Source organism: Canis lupus, chromosome 32 (genome assembly GCF_048164855.1).
Source record: "Canis lupus baileyi chromosome 32, mCanLup2.hap1, whole genome shotgun sequence".
Taxonomy (NCBI): domain Eukaryota; kingdom Metazoa; phylum Chordata; class Mammalia; order Carnivora; family Canidae; genus Canis; species Canis lupus.
The window spans coordinates 11,417,287-11,433,714 of NC_132869.1; the positions used below are offsets into that span (position 1 = coordinate 11,417,287).

The 16,428-nt window shown below is 53.2% G+C and overlaps 1 protein-coding gene across 2 annotated transcripts; it reads left to right on the plus strand.

The window, feature by feature from the left end:
* The first annotated feature begins 346 nt into the window (after window positions 1–346).
* On the plus strand, window positions 347–9,229 carry VPS18 (VPS18 core subunit of CORVET and HOPS complexes). 2 transcript variants are annotated; one of them, XM_072809127.1, is made up of 5 exons: window positions 347–765; window positions 1,818–1,959; window positions 4,506–4,597; window positions 4,753–6,623; window positions 7,883–9,229. In XM_072809127.1, the coding sequence occupies exons 1-5, from the start codon at window positions 675–677 to the stop codon at window positions 8,606–8,608; spliced, it is 2,922 nt and encodes a 973-aa protein (XP_072665228.1). In that variant the 5' UTR covers window positions 347–674; the 3' UTR covers window positions 8,609–9,229. The 2 variants fall into 2 exon arrangements, with proteins under 2 accessions (XP_072665228.1, XP_072665229.1); XM_072809128.1 differs by lacking the exon at window positions 347–765 and adding an exon at window positions 972–1,112.
* Window positions 9,230–16,428: the final 7,199 nt, after the last annotated feature.

Sequence of the window (16,428 nt, forward strand, 5' to 3'; positions counted from 1 at the left end):
TCGCGTCAAAGCTCGGAACTGCACCAGGGTCCTATACCGAAGGGCCGGGGTTCCGCGGGGCCAGCCCGGCCCCCAGCAGGCCTGCCCCTCTGACGCGTCCGGGGCTCCGCCTCCAGCCGAGAGCTCCCGCAGCACTTCCGGCTCCCGCCCTCAGGGGCTGACCCGGCCCAGGCCCTGCCCCGCCCCCGCATTGGCCCCGCCCCCGCATTGGCCCCGCCCCCGCATTGGCCCCGCCTCCTCTCCCGTCGCCCTCCCCGCCTCCTAGCGGCCGGCCGCGATTCGTTCCTACGCGAGCAGACGTGGGGTTCTGAGAACCCGGAAGTTACGTTATAGGCGCGCGTCCCGGGGGCGGGAGTCAGCTGAGCTGCCGGGGCGAGGTTGGGATCTTCTGGAAGCGGCTGAAGGGAGCCAGTGATCTTTCAGGGGGCGGGAGCGGGGTGCAGGACTGCGCCAGATTCAGGGGGTGGGCTCCCCGGGCTTCTCGCTCTATAAGGCGAGAGCGAGAAAATCCTCGGGAATTTTAAGAGGAGGAGTGGGCGGCGGATTGCCAAGATCTGTCAGGTTCTTGTCGCGGTTGGGGAGACGTAGTTTCCAATCCAGGGCGACGGGGATCCCTGGGGGAAGCCCTGTTGTAGTCCCTGGGCCCGGGACGGAGGGCCCAGAGGCCGGGCACCATGGCGTCCATCCTGGATGAATACGAGGACTCCCTGTCCCGCTCAGCCGTCTTGCAGCCGGGCTGCCCCAGCGTGGGCATCCCCCACTCGGGTAAGGGAGTGAAGGGTGCCGCTCACCCTATCCGCTCACCTGGCACCTTCGGGGGACGATCAGGGGAGTAACTCCAAGAGGTCCGGTTCATCGCCCGGAGGTGCAAGTCCAGGTCTAGGCCCCTGATTCTCCTCAGGCTCTCTCGGCCCCCAGCTGGTGGATGGTCGAAGTTTGAAAAGAGCAGCAAGAGCAGCCTCGTGATCTACGCCCTGCCACTAGGGTCCTGAGAGGAAACTGGGACCTAGATAAGGAAGTGACTTGTCTACAGAGCCACTGTTGAGAGAACTGAGACTAGGCTTCAGGCGGCAGCCAGAGCTTATGCTTTTCCTACCAGGCCCCATCTGGAGGTGGGAGGAAGAGAGTGGTCAAAGAAAATGGTGGAAGGGGAATGTTGTAGGGGAAGGAAGGCTGGTTCTAGAGGGAATTTCGTCACTGAACGGGGAAAAATGAAGTTATTTTAGGCCTTTGCTAGATCTGGGTGCGGCCTGGTGTTGAGGGGAAATTTTTGTAGAAAGTAGGACAGAGTGAGCAGAGGAGTCTGAAGTGCTGGGATATTTTGTGCAATGGTAAAAACATGAGAGCAAAAGCTAGAGAGAAAGAAGCTGCAGTTTGATTGGAACTGTTCCCCAGGGCTCCCTCTGCCTTCATTCTTCTGGAGACTCAGAGCATTACTGCATGGGCAGGGAGGAGGGGAGAGAGTGGATCTAGAATACTTCAGTTGAGCTGGGATTGCTGGGCCCAAGATTGACAAGGGGAAACATCCAACCCTTCCCCCTCGGTACCATTGGGAGCAGGTACATGACAGTGCAGCAGCAGGCCTGTGGTTCAAAGAATCCACCCCTCAGGGCTGTCATTATGTGTGAAAAGAGCCCAGGATCCCTATTGTTGAGGTGATTAGCAGACTACTTGATATATTGATAATTAAACTTTTAACCAAGGGCTTGAGGTTAGGAATATGTTGGGAAGGTGGGGTGGAAACTTTTTTTGTTGCCTCTCCTTGTCCTTCCTCCATGTTTTCCATAGCTAAGCTTTAATTCCCTCCTTTCCTGTAGGGTATGTGAATGCCCAGCTAGAGAAGGAAGTGCCCATCTTCACGAAGCAGCGCATTGACTTTACCCCTTCTGAGCGTATTACCAGTCTTGTCGTCTCTTGTAATCAGCTCTGCATGAGCCTGGGCAAGGACACACTACTCCGGTAAGTGAGAGCCCAAAAGGTTTAGGAGTAGGGAGTAGATTAGTGGTCACTGACTGGGGCCTTTCTTTCACTGCAGATGAAATAGTAGATTTGGAATTTTCCAGAAATATCCATTCCCAAAGAGAATTAATATAGTTAAATCAGGTAGACCTGGATCAGATCCCAGATTTCCACTTACCAGCAAGTCATCCCCAGTCTCTCTAAATGTGTCCCTTCATCTGTTAAAGATAGTACCAACTCACAAATTAGTCATATTGATCAGGGGAACTGTCTAGAGTCCTAAAGTAAATCCACTATAAATGGAAATAATATATCTCAATAAAACTGGAAATAAATACATACATACATACGTTAAGTGGAAATAATATATAACAAAGGTGTCAGCAAGCAAAATCGTTTATCCAGAATAACTATCTGGGATAAAACAGAACTAAGCTTCTATATCACAAAAATAAGTTCCAGGTAGAATAATGATTTAAATATAAAAAATACACTGAATGTCAAAAGAATATTTAATGGGAGCACCTGGGTGGTTCAGTCAGTAAAGTGTTTGACTCCTGATTTGGGCTCAGGTCATGATTTTGGGGTTGTGAGATTAAGTTTCACATCGAGCTCTGTGCTGGGCATGGAGCTTGCTTGAGAGTCCCTCTTTCTCTTCCCTCCCTTTTCAAAAAAATTAAAATATAAAATAAAAAAAAAAATAAGAGAGGGGTGTCTAAGTGGCTCGGTTGGTTAGGCATCTGATTCTTGATTTCAGTTCAGGTCATGATCTCAGGATTATGAGATCAAGTCCTGCATTGGACTGAGCACAAAGCTTGCTTAAGACTCTCTTCTTCCTCTCCCTCTGTCCCTCCCCATACCCCCTTCCACTCGTGGACTCGAGTGTGCACACTCTCTCTCTTTCTCTCTCTAAAATTAGTTAAGTAAATAAATAATGATAAACTTATAAGAAAAAGCATTTGAATCAGGTCACGGTCAAAGATGGTGGAAAAAATGATGTTTCTCCACGTGATTAAGGATTTACATCCCTATTCCTTAAAAAAAACCCTTACAAATTAATAAGAAAAAGACATTTCAGGAGAAAAGGGAGGGCAAAGAATATAAACCAGCAATTTACAAAAGAAGAACTGTGCCTTTCTAGTAAACATCTAAAAATATTTTCAGCCTTTGGGTTGTACAGTACCATGTTTTTAACCTATCAGATTGACAAAAATTAGAAACAGTAACATACAGTGCTGGTGAAGACACACAAAGGAGGACTCTCACATGCTGCTGGTGACAGTGTAAATTGCCACCATGTTTTTGGAAAAGTAATCTGGCAGCATTATTTGTAGTAGGAAAAACTGGACTCAAACTGAATGCCCATCAACAGGAAAAAGGTAAAATTATGGTTGAGCCATAAAGGGGAAAATTATGCAGTTTTTGAAATAGTGAGTTAGAGCTGTATCTGTTGACACATTAGAATGTTCATGAAATATCATCAAGTGAGAATAGGAAGTTATAAATTTTTTTTTAAATGCTGAGTATCTTTTTTTTTTTTTTAAGATTTTATTTATTTATTCATGAGAGACACGCAGAGAGGCAGAGACACAGGCACAGTCTCAATCGAGTGATGTGGGACTTGATCCTGGGACTCCGAGATCACGCCCTGGGCCAAAGGCAGATGCCCAACCACTGCGCCACCCAGGCGTCCCAGCAAGTTGTAAATTAATATGTATATATAAGACACAACATGAAGAATTTTTTGTTAAAACATAAAAACTGAGGAAACAACTATGTTGTAAGCATGGAGAAAGACATTAAAACCAATTTTGTCTATGGAGAATGGCAGGTTTTAGAAGAAATCACTATACATCTTTGATTGTTTAGAATGAGCATATAATTTGAAAAGAATTTAATAAGGGAAATATAACTTACAGGAACACTTGTCAAGGTTATCATGAAGATTTTTTTTTTTTTTAAGATTTTATTTAAGAGAGAGGGAGCAAGCATGAGGGTGGGGGAGAGCAGAGAGAGAGAGAGAAAAAGAGGCAGATTCTCTGGATATGGGGCTCCAAGCTCGATCCCAGGACCCTGAGATCATGACCTGAGCCAAAGGCAGACACTTAATCGACTGAGCCAACCGGGTTATCCCCATGGTTATCCTGAAGATTAATGGAGCTCTACTAGGTTAAGCTCTTGGCATGGTGCTTGGTATATAGAAACCGCTCAGTAACTGTTAGCAATCTGGTTGCCTGTCTTCCCAGACGTACTGCAGATCTACTAAGAAGAGGAAAAGACTTGTGTTTAGTGACTTCTCAAAATGAAACGGAAGAATTCTCAGGGTGGAGGGTTCTTAAGTAGGACCCTGTATGTATTTCAGAGTTCCCTTGGGATTGTATGCAGAATTTTTTTTTTTTTTTTGTATGCAGAATTTTATGTGCGAATATAGATTTCAGGGCAGAAGGACTGTGGCTTTCATCAGTTATAAAGAGGTTTGTGATTTTGTGATTCCAAAAAATGATCTGTCCTTCTCTGGAGTGATGCTGTGATTCTTGTCTCAACAGCATTGACTTGGGCAAGGCAAACGAACCCAACCACGTGGAGCTGGGGCGCAAGGATGATGCCAAGGTTCACAAGATGTTTCTGGACCACACTGGTAAATGGTGGTGGAGGTCTGAGGTTGGAGGGCGAGTGGAGCAGAGGGTAGGTCACTGCCTGAGCAGGTGGGATCTGAGAGTGGTAAAGGCAAGGAGGAGGCTGAGGGTGGGAATGGCAGTGTTCTGTAAGGTGCCATCCTCTCCCCCACTCCAGGCTCTCACCTGCTGATTGCTCTGAGCAGCACTGAGGTCCTCTATGTGAACCGTAACGGACAGAAGGTACGGCCACTGGCACGGTGGAAGGGGCAGCTGGTGGAGAGTGTGGGCTGGAACAAGGCACTGGGCAGTGAGAGCAGCACAGGCCCCATCCTGGTCGGCACTGCCCAAGGCCAGATCTTCGAAGCAGAGCTCTCTGCCAGTGAGGGTGGGCTCTTCGGCCCTGCCCCGGATCTCTACTTCCGCCCATTGTATGTTCTGAATGAAGAAGGGGGTCCAGCACCTGTGTGCTCCCTTGAGGCCGAGCGAGGCCCTGATGGGCGTGGCTTCGTGATCGCCACCACCCGGCAGCGCCTCTTCCAGTTCATAGGCCGAGCAGCTGAGGGAACTGAGGCCCAGGGCTTCTCGGGGCTCTTTGCTGCCTACGCTGACCACCCACCCCCATTCCGTGAGTTCCCCAGCAGTCTGGGCTACAGTGAGTTGGCCTTCTATACCCCCAAACTGCGTTCTGCACCTCGGGCCTTTGCCTGGATGATGGGGGACGGCGTGTTGTATGGAGCATTGGACTGTGGGCGCCCCGATTCCCTGCTGAGCGAGGAGCGTGTCTGGGAGTACCCAGAGGGGGTAGGTCCTGGGGCCAGCCCACCCCTGGCCATCGTCCTGACCCAGTTCCACTTCCTGCTGCTGCTGGTTGACCGAGTGGAGGCAGTGTGCACCCTGACGGGGCAGGTGGTGCTGCGGGATCACTTCCTGGAGAAGTTTGGGCCACTGAAGCACATGGTGAAGGACTCTTCCACAGGCCACCTGTGGGCCTACACTGAGCGAGCCGTCTTCCGCTACCACGTACAGCGGGAGGCCCGAGATGTCTGGCGCACCTACCTGGACATGAACCGCTTCGACCTGGCCAAAGAGTATTGCCGAGAGCGGCCTGACTGCCTGGACACTGTCCTGGCCCGAGAGGCCGATTTCTGTTTTCGTCAACGCCGTTACCTGGAGAGCGCCCGCTGCTATGCCCTGACTCAGAGCTACTTTGAGGAAATCGCCCTCAAGTTCTTGGAGGCCCGACAGGAGGAGGCTCTAGCTGAGTTCCTACAGCGAAAACTGGCCAGTTTGAAGCCTGCTGAGCGAACCCAGGCCACACTGCTTACCACCTGGCTGACAGAGCTTTACCTGAGCCGGCTAGGAGCACTACAGGGTGATCCTGAGGCCCTGAACTTATACCGGGAAACACGGGAGCGCTTCCGGTCCTTCCTCAGCAGTCCCCGCCACAAAGAGTGGCTCTTTGCCAGCCGGGCCTCCATCCACGAACTGCTGGCCAGCCATGGGGACACGGAACATATGGTGTACTTTGCCGTGATCATGCAGGACTATGAGCGGGTGGTGGCATACCATTGCCAGCACGAGGCCTATGAGGAAGCCCTGGCTGTGCTTGCTCGCCACCGTGACCCCCAGCTCTTCTATAAGTTCTCACCCATCCTCATCCGTCACATTCCTCGCCAGCTGGTAGATGCTTGGATTGAGCTGGGCAGCCGCCTGGACGCCCGGCAGCTCATCCCTGCCCTGGTGAACTACAGCCAGGGTGGTGAGGCCCAGCAGGTGAGCCAGGCCATCCGCTACATGGAGTTCTGCGTGAATGTGCTGGGCGAGACTGAGCAGGCTATTCACAATTACCTGCTGTCGCTCTATGCCCGAGGCCAGCCTGCCTCACTGCTGGCCTACCTTGAGCAGGCAGGGGCCAGCCCACACCGTGTGCATTACGACCTCAAGTATGCGCTGCGGCTTTGTGCTGAGCACGGCCACCACCGTGCTTGTGTCCACGTCTACAAGGTCCTAGAGCTGTATGAGGAGGCCGTGGACTTGGCCCTGCAGGTGAGCCAATGAGTTTTGACCCCTCCAGCACAGGGGCCTGGAGAGCAGTCTCATCAGATGCTGAGGGTTTGGAGTGGGGGGCTGTGGCTAGAGGGTGCTGGCTACTCTTGTGGAAAGGTGCTATAGTATAGAGTTTAAGAACGTGGACTCTGAGGCCAGCGTTTGAAGTCTGGTTCTGCCACTTAATAAGCTGTATGACCTCAGGCTGATTTCCAACCCTCTCTTTGCCTCAGATCATTCAGCCACAAATGGGATAATATTCTAGTACTTCCCTTCTAGGGTTGATGAGCATAGTGTATACGGAAAGTGCTCAGAACAGTGCCTGCCCTGCTGGTAAGTTCTACACATGTGCTAGCGCTAGTAATTGCGTTACAGTCACAACTGCCAGCGGGGAGAGTGCTGAGTTACATTTTTCAATCATGAGTTATCACGTGCCTTTGGATAATATGAAATGCTTAGTGAAAATGCAAATTCCTGGGTCTGAATCCAGGACTTGCTGTATTAGAAAGTTGAAGGTGGGGCCCAAAAATCTGTATTTTGAATATGCTTCCTAAATTATTTTTATTTTATTTATTTATTTATTTATTTATTTATAATTATTTTTTTTTCTTCATTTATTTATGATAGTCACACAGAGAGAGAGAAAGAGAGGCAGAGACACAAGCAGAGGGAGAAGCAGGCTCCATGCACCGGGAGCCCGATGTGGGATTCGATCCCGGGTCTCCAGGATCGCGCCCTGGGCCAAAGGCAGGCGCCAAACCGCTGCGCCAACCAGGGATCCCCCTAAATGATTTTTAAATTTGCAAAAAATCAGGGGTGCCTGAGTGGCTCAGTCAGCTGTCTTCAGCTCAGGCTATGATCCCGGGGTGTTGGGATCGAGCCTCAGATCAGGCTCCTGCTCAGCGGGGAGTCTACCTCTCCATCTCCCTCTGCCTCTCACCCCTACCCCCACCCATGCTCTTTCTCACTCGCTCTCTCTCAAATAATAAAATCTTTAAATAAATAAAATAAATTTGCCCAAATCAAAGCCCCCTCATCGTAGGTAGCTTGTACAAAGCTTTGACAGGGCCAGGCCTGTGATTGAGACAGGTTCCTTTCTGGACCCCCAGAAGCCCCCACATTTCTTGCTGCCCAGAATGTTGGGAATCCTTCCTTGGGACCTCTCCTGGGGCCCAGGTTCCCCCTGGGCGTCTGTGTCTCCCACAGTCTGTTCCAAGGGGGCAAGGGTCTTGACCCTACCCCTCACGGTCTCCCCACAGGTGGATGTGGACCTGGCCAAACAGTGTGCCGACTTGCCTGAGGAAGACGAGGAACTGCGTAAGAAACTGTGGCTGAAGATCGCTCGGCACGTGGTGCAAGAGGAGGAAGACGTGCAGACAGCCATGGCCTGCCTGGCCAGCTGCCCCCTGCTCAAGATTGAGGATGTGCTGCCCTTCTTTCCTGACTTCGTCACCATCGACCACTTCAAGGAGGCGATCTGCAGCTCGCTCAGGGCCTACAACCACCACATCCAAGAGCTGCAGCGGGAGATGGAGGAGGCCACAGCCAGTGCCCAGCGCATCCGGCGAGACCTACAGGAACTGCGGGGCCGGTACGGGGCAGTGGAGCCCCAGGACAAGTGCGCCACCTGCGACTTCCCCCTGCTCAACCGGCCTTTTTACCTTTTCCTCTGTGGCCACATGTTCCATGCTGACTGCCTGCTGCAGGCTGTGCGGCCGGGCCTGCCCGCCTACAAGCAGGCCCGGCTGGAGGAGCTGCAGCGGAAGCTGGGAGCTGCCCCGGCCCCTACCAAGGGCTCCGCCCGTGCCAAGGAGGCCGAGGCAGGGGCAGCCACAGCAGGGCCCAGTCGGGAGCAGCTTAAGGCTGACCTGGATGAACTGGTGGCGGCTGAGTGCGTGTACTGTGGGGAGCTGATGATCCGCTCCATTGACCGGCCCTTCATTGACCCCCAGCGCTATGAGGAGGAGCACCTCAGTTGGCTGTAGGAGGGTGTGGCCCTGCTGGGTGGGCAAGCGGCGGGGGGCACTCGCCCCCTCTGGGGAAGGCCACGCGGGGGTCTGTGCTCAGTCGTTGAGACTGCTGGGCTGTGACAGCATCAGGGAGAGTGGGAGTAGCTGTTGCTGTAAGGTGCCATCCGTGAGTGTGTTCTGCCACTGTCCTGTCCGCGCTCTTCTTCAGAGCTGCTCTAGAGCTGCTGTTATGCCAAGCCGTCTGCCTGCCTCCCAGTAGAGGGCCTTAGTCTAGAGAGGTCAGAATTCTGACCCCATCACTGTCCCCCCTCCATCTAACAGGCCTCTTTTCCTTTTTACTTTCCACAGGCATCCTGTTCACTTCTATAGTGAGACTAGCATTCTTTCTTTTCACTTCATGGCCCTTCTCTCTCAGAGGAAGGCCTCTCCCATATCTGCCCCTAGGTCCCAGAAACCGAAAGACAGCCCCTCCAAGCCCTGGACGTAGAGGATGGGAAAGGTGATGCCAGTGGTGGGTGCCTCTCGTGTACACCTTCTGGGGCTCTGGTGTGTGGGGGTGCCCTGGGGAAGAGGGCCTCATGGAGGCCAGTGGGAGAGGGTGATGGGGTTGGGGAGCATTAAACTGCCTGCACTGCACTGGGGGCTCTGGACTTGATGGCTTTGTGTTGATGCTGGTCTGAGAAGCGTGTGAGTCATTTCCAGGGGGTTACCACAGGGAGGCTGCTGGGACCCTGAACGCTTTCCAGCCGTGGCCTTCACTCCCTCACCTGGAGATGTGACCAATTGATTTTGCTATTCTTGTGATTTGCTCACTCCCTTGTCCCTCCTCCATCCTCTCTGCCTCCAGGCTTCAGCTGGGACCCAAGGCCCCCCATCCTCTCAGAGCAAGAACTGTTCTCTATTTGGCCGGCAGGTGGTGCTGCTCCCCACAGAATCCTTCACAGGCAACTGGGGGACACTGATTTCTTGTCACCTTCTCCACTGCTGCTTCCTCGGTCTGTTCCTCCCTAGCATGTTCTGAGAGTCTATACTGCCTAACCATGAATCTAAGTCCTCATCCTTCTTCCTGCCATTAGCCCTTAGGCCTGCTAGATTTTGCTTGCCCTTCCCTTTGCCAGCCTGGATCCTTGCATCCCCAGCTTCTACCAGCTTTGAGACTGCCACTGCCACCATCCATGGTGTTTGGCAGATAGATTTTTCCTCATCTGACTCCTGTGACCTGCCCCTCCCTGTCCAGATTACACTTGTGTAGTTTGGCTACCCTAGGGAGTCCTGGATCGGGGCCTTCCTGTGACATCAGAGAGCACCCTTTGCTCCATGGACTGGGGTTCACAGTCCACTGCCCTGCAGTATGGGTGTGGTCTATCAGCTGCCCAGACTGAAACAAAATAACAAAATAAGTGGGTGTTCCTAGAATCAGGCGAGTGAAGCCCCCTGACTAGTGACTGCAGGCTTTTCTCTCCCCTGCAGACTAGCCCTTCTCCAAGACCTTCACCTCCTGCAGTCCTGGTGAAGTCTTGCCCTGCTCAGGTACCTCCAACCACTAGAACAACAGTGTCTCCTTGTGGCCTCTGCCAATGGACAGGCTAGAAGCTGCCCATCTTTGATGAGCCTCAGACTCCCCATCTTCCACCTAAAGCAAGAGGGAGCAAATGTGAAGCAGTTGGTAATCACTGGGTGGTTTGAGAACATCCTAATCCTGTTCCTCGTGTACCAAGAAGATTTAAAGGGCTCTTGTTCCCTCTTCCCATGTGGCCTAAGGCTCCCCTCATACCTAGACCAGCCCAGTAGAGGACTAAGGGGTACTGTTCCCCACTATCAGTATTAGGTCTAAACTTTGACCTGCCACTTACACGGTCACTTGCTTAGAACAGCTTGGGTTGTCTGTCTCTGCACATAATGGGTGCCTAATACATGTTAGTTAAACAAACACTGCCTTATCGCTCCCTCCTCCCGGAGGACTTGACTAAGACAGCCTGGGATGCCCTTCCCCCTTCTGTCCTCTCTGGAGCCTGCCCATCTGGTCCTAGGCTGCTTCCTCTTTCCTGGAAAAAAAGGCCTCAGGCTTCCTTGGCACTGACAGAATGGGGTTCCGTTGAGTCAGGGCAACGGGAAGCCACAGCTCTTAGATCCCTGGAAACCAAGCAAGGCCTGGAATGGAGGGGAGAGAGAAGGCCCTTGGGGCCTTGGCCCTAAGCCTGGGGAGGGCCAGAAGGGGGTGTGGTGGGGGAGCAGCTGTGTGGGCAGAGACCAAGATGAATGAGCTACTCCTGGAGCTGTCACTGGAAATAGGAGGAGTGGCCACAGGCAGTGACGCTGAGAACAGGGCAGGAGGCCCGTAAACAAGGAAGCCACCTGGGGGAGACTCAGGGCGGTCACTGGTCCTGGGGAGCAGGTGCTTCCTGAGGCGCGCCCTTGAGAGGGCTCTAGGGGGCTGCCTGGCCAAGTCATCAGCTGGCACGAGGGGGCGCTGTCGACTGGCTTCCCGAAACCACTGGCTCCTTTCCACCGCTCCACGGGGAGTGGCCATCGGAGGGTGTGACAACCCAGGTCTGAGCCCTGGCTTTCCCCGCCGGCGGCCCTCCCTTCTGTCCCTAAGGCAGGCTGGACAAGGGCACTAGCCCTGGCAGGTAGGGCACGGGGCTCCAAGCTGGCCAGCACGGGTGTGAGCTCATTCCCCCAGGACCACCAGTTCTCGCATCCCCCCTCCCCCCACCCCAGAGCTTAGGTTGCACACTGGGCCCGCATTGACTTCATTGGTTGGGAGGGGGCTCCGAGGCTACCAGGCTCCAGGCTGCCCTTGGAGCTGCCCCCCTGGCGCCAGGGAAACAAAAGGTTAGGGGGCCCAGAGGGAGTTATCTGGCCCCAACACCACCAAGGGATGGGGAGGGGCCCAGGAGGGGCATACCTCCTCCCCACTCCCCGAGCTCTGCAGATTCTTCGAGACACTTTCACAGGCGGAAATTCCCAGAGGTCAGAGGAGGGAAACGGTTAATTCCTTTTATTCAATGGGTCCCCCCTACACGCCTCCCCCCAGCTTCCTCCCTCCACTTCCCGCCCCCCCCTGTGTGAACAGGAAGTGGAGAGGAAAAGGCTCCGAGCTGAGCAGCTGGGAGCAGGAGGCAGGGAGTGGGCGGCCGGCTTGGTGCCAGCCCTGCCCAGGCCTCTTGGTTGCTTGCTGGAGGGCCAGACCCACCGTGGCCTGGGAAAGAACCTGCAGCCCTGCTGACGAGTGGCAGCGGAGCCGGGTAACAGCCTAGTGTCGGAACCTCTTCTCTCAACCTGCTTCTAGGTCAAAGGCTGCTGCCAGAAGGGCGCAAGGCATCCTCCGTCCAAGACACAGCTGCCCTTGCCACTGCAGCCCCACCCCCACCGCAGGCTGGGCATCCTGAGGCTGGCAGGCATCTCTTCAGGCAGCCGCCAGTCCTGGCACTGGCTCCAGCACTCAGCCCCTTGGCCCTGCCAGTTCTTTGAAGCTCATGCAGTGCTTCCTGTTTGGGGCAGGCAATGCCAGAGCCCCTCCCCCACCATTGTTCTGTAGAGACCATAGGTCCATCTGTTGCCCCATGGTGGGGCCCCTAGGCAGTGCCACACGGGAGCAGCACCACAAAGGACCCTGCTGGCAGCTTTGATTGTGTGGAGTGAAGCTGGGGCCTGAAGCAGGTTGAGGGTGAATGGTGGTCAGAGGCAGGCCTGGCATGGGCAGTGGGCTAGAAGGAGGATGCTAGGTAGTTCTAGTCCCAGGGCAATCAGAGCCCCCAGCTTTCCCCTCCACCTGGAATGTGGCTAGGATGCTATTCAGGGAGCTCTACCTGCTGAAGCCACCAGGAGAGGAATGCCATTCTCATGCCCAGTCTCCAAAAGGGGAAACTGAGGCAGGGGGCCAACTTTGGTCTAGGATGGCTGATAAAGGAGGCACAAAGTACAGTTCTTCTCTCAAGGGGATTAGCCCTTCTTGCTGATTACCCTCTGATTGGGTGCTTTCCTCTCCCCAAGCTCTTTGCTGTTTCTCAGCTTCTGCCTTGAAGTAGCTCTTGAGCTGAGAAGTCAGGAACCACACAGGGTCACTGGGAGGTTAGGGTGGCCCTAGGTTGGTGACCAGCAACCAGTGTGCACTGAGAACAAGCCCAGGCAGGCCCAGCAGGAAAAGAGAAAGGGGCATTGGTCTGGCCCCAGGAAAACGGGTGCTGCTGAAGCTCCCAGATGGTCGGAGCTGAGTCTGTTTCCCAGGTGCGGGGGCAGGCGCTGTGTATCTGCAGCTCACCTCCTCTGCCTAATCTCACAGCTCTGTCTCCAACCTCCTTCCTCCCACAGGGCTGGAAGCCCAGACGAGGTCTACCCCACTTCCCTTACCAGATTCTCTGGCTTCTCACCAGCCCAGAACCTGAACTACCTAGACCATGCCTCCCGAAGGTCAACAGTGCCGAGACCTTGGCTGCTCTTGTTCAAAGAAAAGCCTTCATGGATGTTTGGTGCCTGAAATTGAAATGCTGAGCGTCCCTGGTGGAAGCTGGGCCGAGAGGTCCACACCCCTGTTTAGTGTCCTCTATTCCTCCACCCCAATCTCTGTGGGATTGTCAGGATGCTGAGAGGAACCCAGTTGGAAAACCATTGAGCTGCCCATCCCACCTCGTGAACTTAACAGATACTGAATCTCAGAGGAGAAATTGGTGGCTGACGTGAAGCTGTAGCCAGCATCCCGTCCCTTCTCCATGAGATCCACCATAGGAACCCCCATGCCCATTGGGAGCCAAACACTGTCCTTGGCTTCACTGTGCTCACTCTCCATCTCTAGCTAAAAATGCATTGAGCTGAGGGAAAGGGCAGTGATTTGGAAAGAGTAAGTGTTAAGTCTCTGCCATTTACCGGCTGTCAGGTTAACCGTCCCCTCAGAACTTCCAATATCTTCACTCTAAAATGTGAATAAATATTACAGAACTTGGAGGCTCAAGTGTAGCTTAGACAAGAACAGTGCAGCATATCAGGCCGGGCCCCTGAACAATTCCTGTTGGCTTGTTTCTCTTCTACTTCATTCTGTGCCTCATTCCTCTGGGACTGGGACCCTGTAAGCCCTATCGTGGCTCTTCCCTCACAAAGCCCTCTGATCTTCTCTTTGGGAAGCAGAGAGGAATTGGAAGATTGAATTGCTTGAGAAGGCTTCTCTGGTCTCTCAAAAGATGACAATTCTAGGGAAGAGGTTCAGGATGATCCTGAGAGAGGAATCCCTCAGGCATATAGAATATGGCCACTGAGGGCAGCCTGAGTGGCTCAGCAATTTAGCACTGCCTTTAGCCTGGGGCCTGATCCTGAAGACCTGGGATGGAGTCCCACATTGGGCTCCCGGCATGGAGCCTACTTCTCCCTCTGCCTGTGTCTCTGCCTCTCTCTGTGTGTGTCTCATGAATAAATAAATAAATAAAACCTTCTAAAAAAATCTTAAAAAAAAAAAAAAAAAGAATATGGCCACTGAGGTAGGACAGGAGTGCTGCTTTGGGGGGTGGGGTTCCGGTTTCCTGGAGGACAGAGGACACTACTCTTGCTCCAGGGCCAGATAGGATAGGCTGAGGGAGCTGGGCCAGGCGTGGCTCCTGTGCCAGCCTGCCCTCAGGGTCCAGCCCAGAGCTTGCACAACAGCCTGGCTGGCTGGCTGGCACTCCCCTGGGAGCTTCAGGAAGCCCCTCTTGTCCCCCCCAACCTTTGACCCCTCAGGCCTGTGCAGGCCAGAATTCCAGGCAGCTGTCCTCTCTTTTACCTTCTGTTCCTGGCCATTTCCCTTTAAGGCTGGAACTCAGAGATACCCCAAACTCTCACTTTATAGCTCATCCTTTTACATGCTGTCTGGTACAGACCAGCTGGAGCCTCCCTGGGGTTGCTCCCGATACTCCCTTCGTGGGCAGTGGGGACCCTGGGTCATAAGCCAGTGGGTAGGACCCTTGGAGTGTAGCTACCTGAAGGGCCTAAGCCTTATGGGAAAGTGGCCCCAGCAAGTACTCCTGACCTCCAGACATCCCAGCTGTCTTGCTTGACTTCTCTGTCCCAGAGCTCAGCGGGCCAAGCCAAGAACAGAAGACAGAGCCTTCTCTCCCTCCATCCTCTGTGCAGTCAAAGTTGAAAGGACCCTTGATACTGTTCCATGTTAAACCATGCTGCACCTCACGGCACTCAGTTTCACAATCAAATAATTCCCTTTGGTATTCTAGCGGAATTTTTGCTTTTATTTTTTAGGGTTTCTTGGCCTTTTTTTTTTTTTTTTAAGCAATCAGTCTAAATTTGTCATCACACATCCCCCATTTCCGCCCCTAAGGGCCTCCTTTTCATCCCCTGGAATCTGGAAACCATATGTGTGGGCAGAAACCCCCCAGCATCCCCCACGGCACCCTGGCCCAGCCTGGCCTCCACAGAGGCAGCCTGTTAGCTGGGTAAGAGTCTACACTCCAGGCTGGGGCTGGAAAGGGAGTTTCTCTTTGGACCTTCCCAGCTCAAGCCATGGAGAAGCCGTGTGGTCTAGTGGTTAGGGCTGGAACACATGGGTTCTGTCCCCAGCAATCTCTTTGACTAACGCCAGAAGCCTGGGAAAGTCCCCTTGGTATCCAACGGACTCAGTTTCCCCATCCGCTAAGGGACTCAGAGCGTTCAGCTAGCTCATCTACCTACCTGCCTTGGTAAACAGAATTTTTGATCCAAAATTTTTGCTCTGTGACTTTGACAAATGGCTTAATCTTTCTAAACTTCGATTTACTCCTCTATAAATTAGAGACTATTGAACACCTACCTCCTGGTTGTTGCTAGGATTAAATAAGAAAACATTCTCAAGGGCCTAACATCAATAAACATTAGTTGTTAATAATAAGTAGAAATACATAATGAGGTGGCAGTGTGTTCTTAGCGGGTGCAGCTCTGGGGCCTAACCTGCCTGCCCCTGCCTCTCCTGCTCAGGCTGCCCTGGCCGGACCTTCTTTGGGCCTCCTCTGGCTCTAGAAAGGGAAGGGATGCACCAGCAGTGCTAGTAGATCAGGCCTGAAGCCCTGCTGCTCTGTCCCTGTCTCCATGGCGACCCCAGCCCCTCCCCTTCTTCCTTCCTCAGGAGCTTTCTGTTTACTGTAAACAGCTGCCCTAGCTCACTCAGCCCCAGCTGATCCCGCCCAGGGCCAGCCAGACCCTCTCTGAACTGGGGACAGGCTGGATGTGAAGGTCTCCGCACAGCATCCTGGGCTCCCAGCAGCCTTGAACACGCTCCATTTTCCCACCTGGACTGGAGGGGAGGCAGGAAGGGGAGAAGAAAGCCCTGTTACCTCAGACAAGGGCAGCCAGGATCTCAGAGACAAGAATCAATAGAGGACTGTGTAATTAAGGAGACTGTGCGGGGAGAGGCTGGTAGAGAGATCTCTGGCAGGGCCTTCAAAGTCTAGGTTCAGACCTGGGTTCAAATTCTGACCTGGATATATGAATGTGGTCATTATATGACTTCAGTCTGGTCATTTAACTTCCCTAAGCCCCACTCAGTTTACTGATTTGTAAAATGGAGGCGATGACACCCTCCTCAGAAGACTGGTTTGCTGTGTAGGTTGGTGATAACGCACTCACATTATCAGGGCATGTTGTTAGCCTGTTTTGGTGGTGGCTGGATTTAGGATTTCACGTCTCAGATACTCTCCTGCTCAGTTCCAGCCTATTCCTCCACTAGGCATGCCTCAATCACACCAGCTGCAAGCATGTGTATGTGTGCACAAAGCACAGACACGTGCACACGGCAAATACACACAAGTCAAGCATAATGAAATGAATCTCACAAATGTCTGAGGCACAGAATCTCCATGAAGGTAGAGAGAGATTCC

Bases quoted from the DNA above. Each gene is read 5' to 3' on its own strand.
- VPS18 (XM_072809127.1), top strand. From the start codon at position 675: ATGGCGTCCATCCTGGATGAATACGAGGACTCCCTGTCCCGCTCAGCC. The intron at 766-1,817 runs GTAAGGGAGTGA...CCTTTCCTGTAG, and splicing joins CGTGGGCATCCCCCACTCGG to GGTATGTGAATGCCCAGCTA. The intron at 6,624-7,882 runs GTGAGCCAATGA...GTCTCCCCACAG, and splicing joins CCGTGGACTTGGCCCTGCAG to GTGGATGTGGACCTGGCCAA.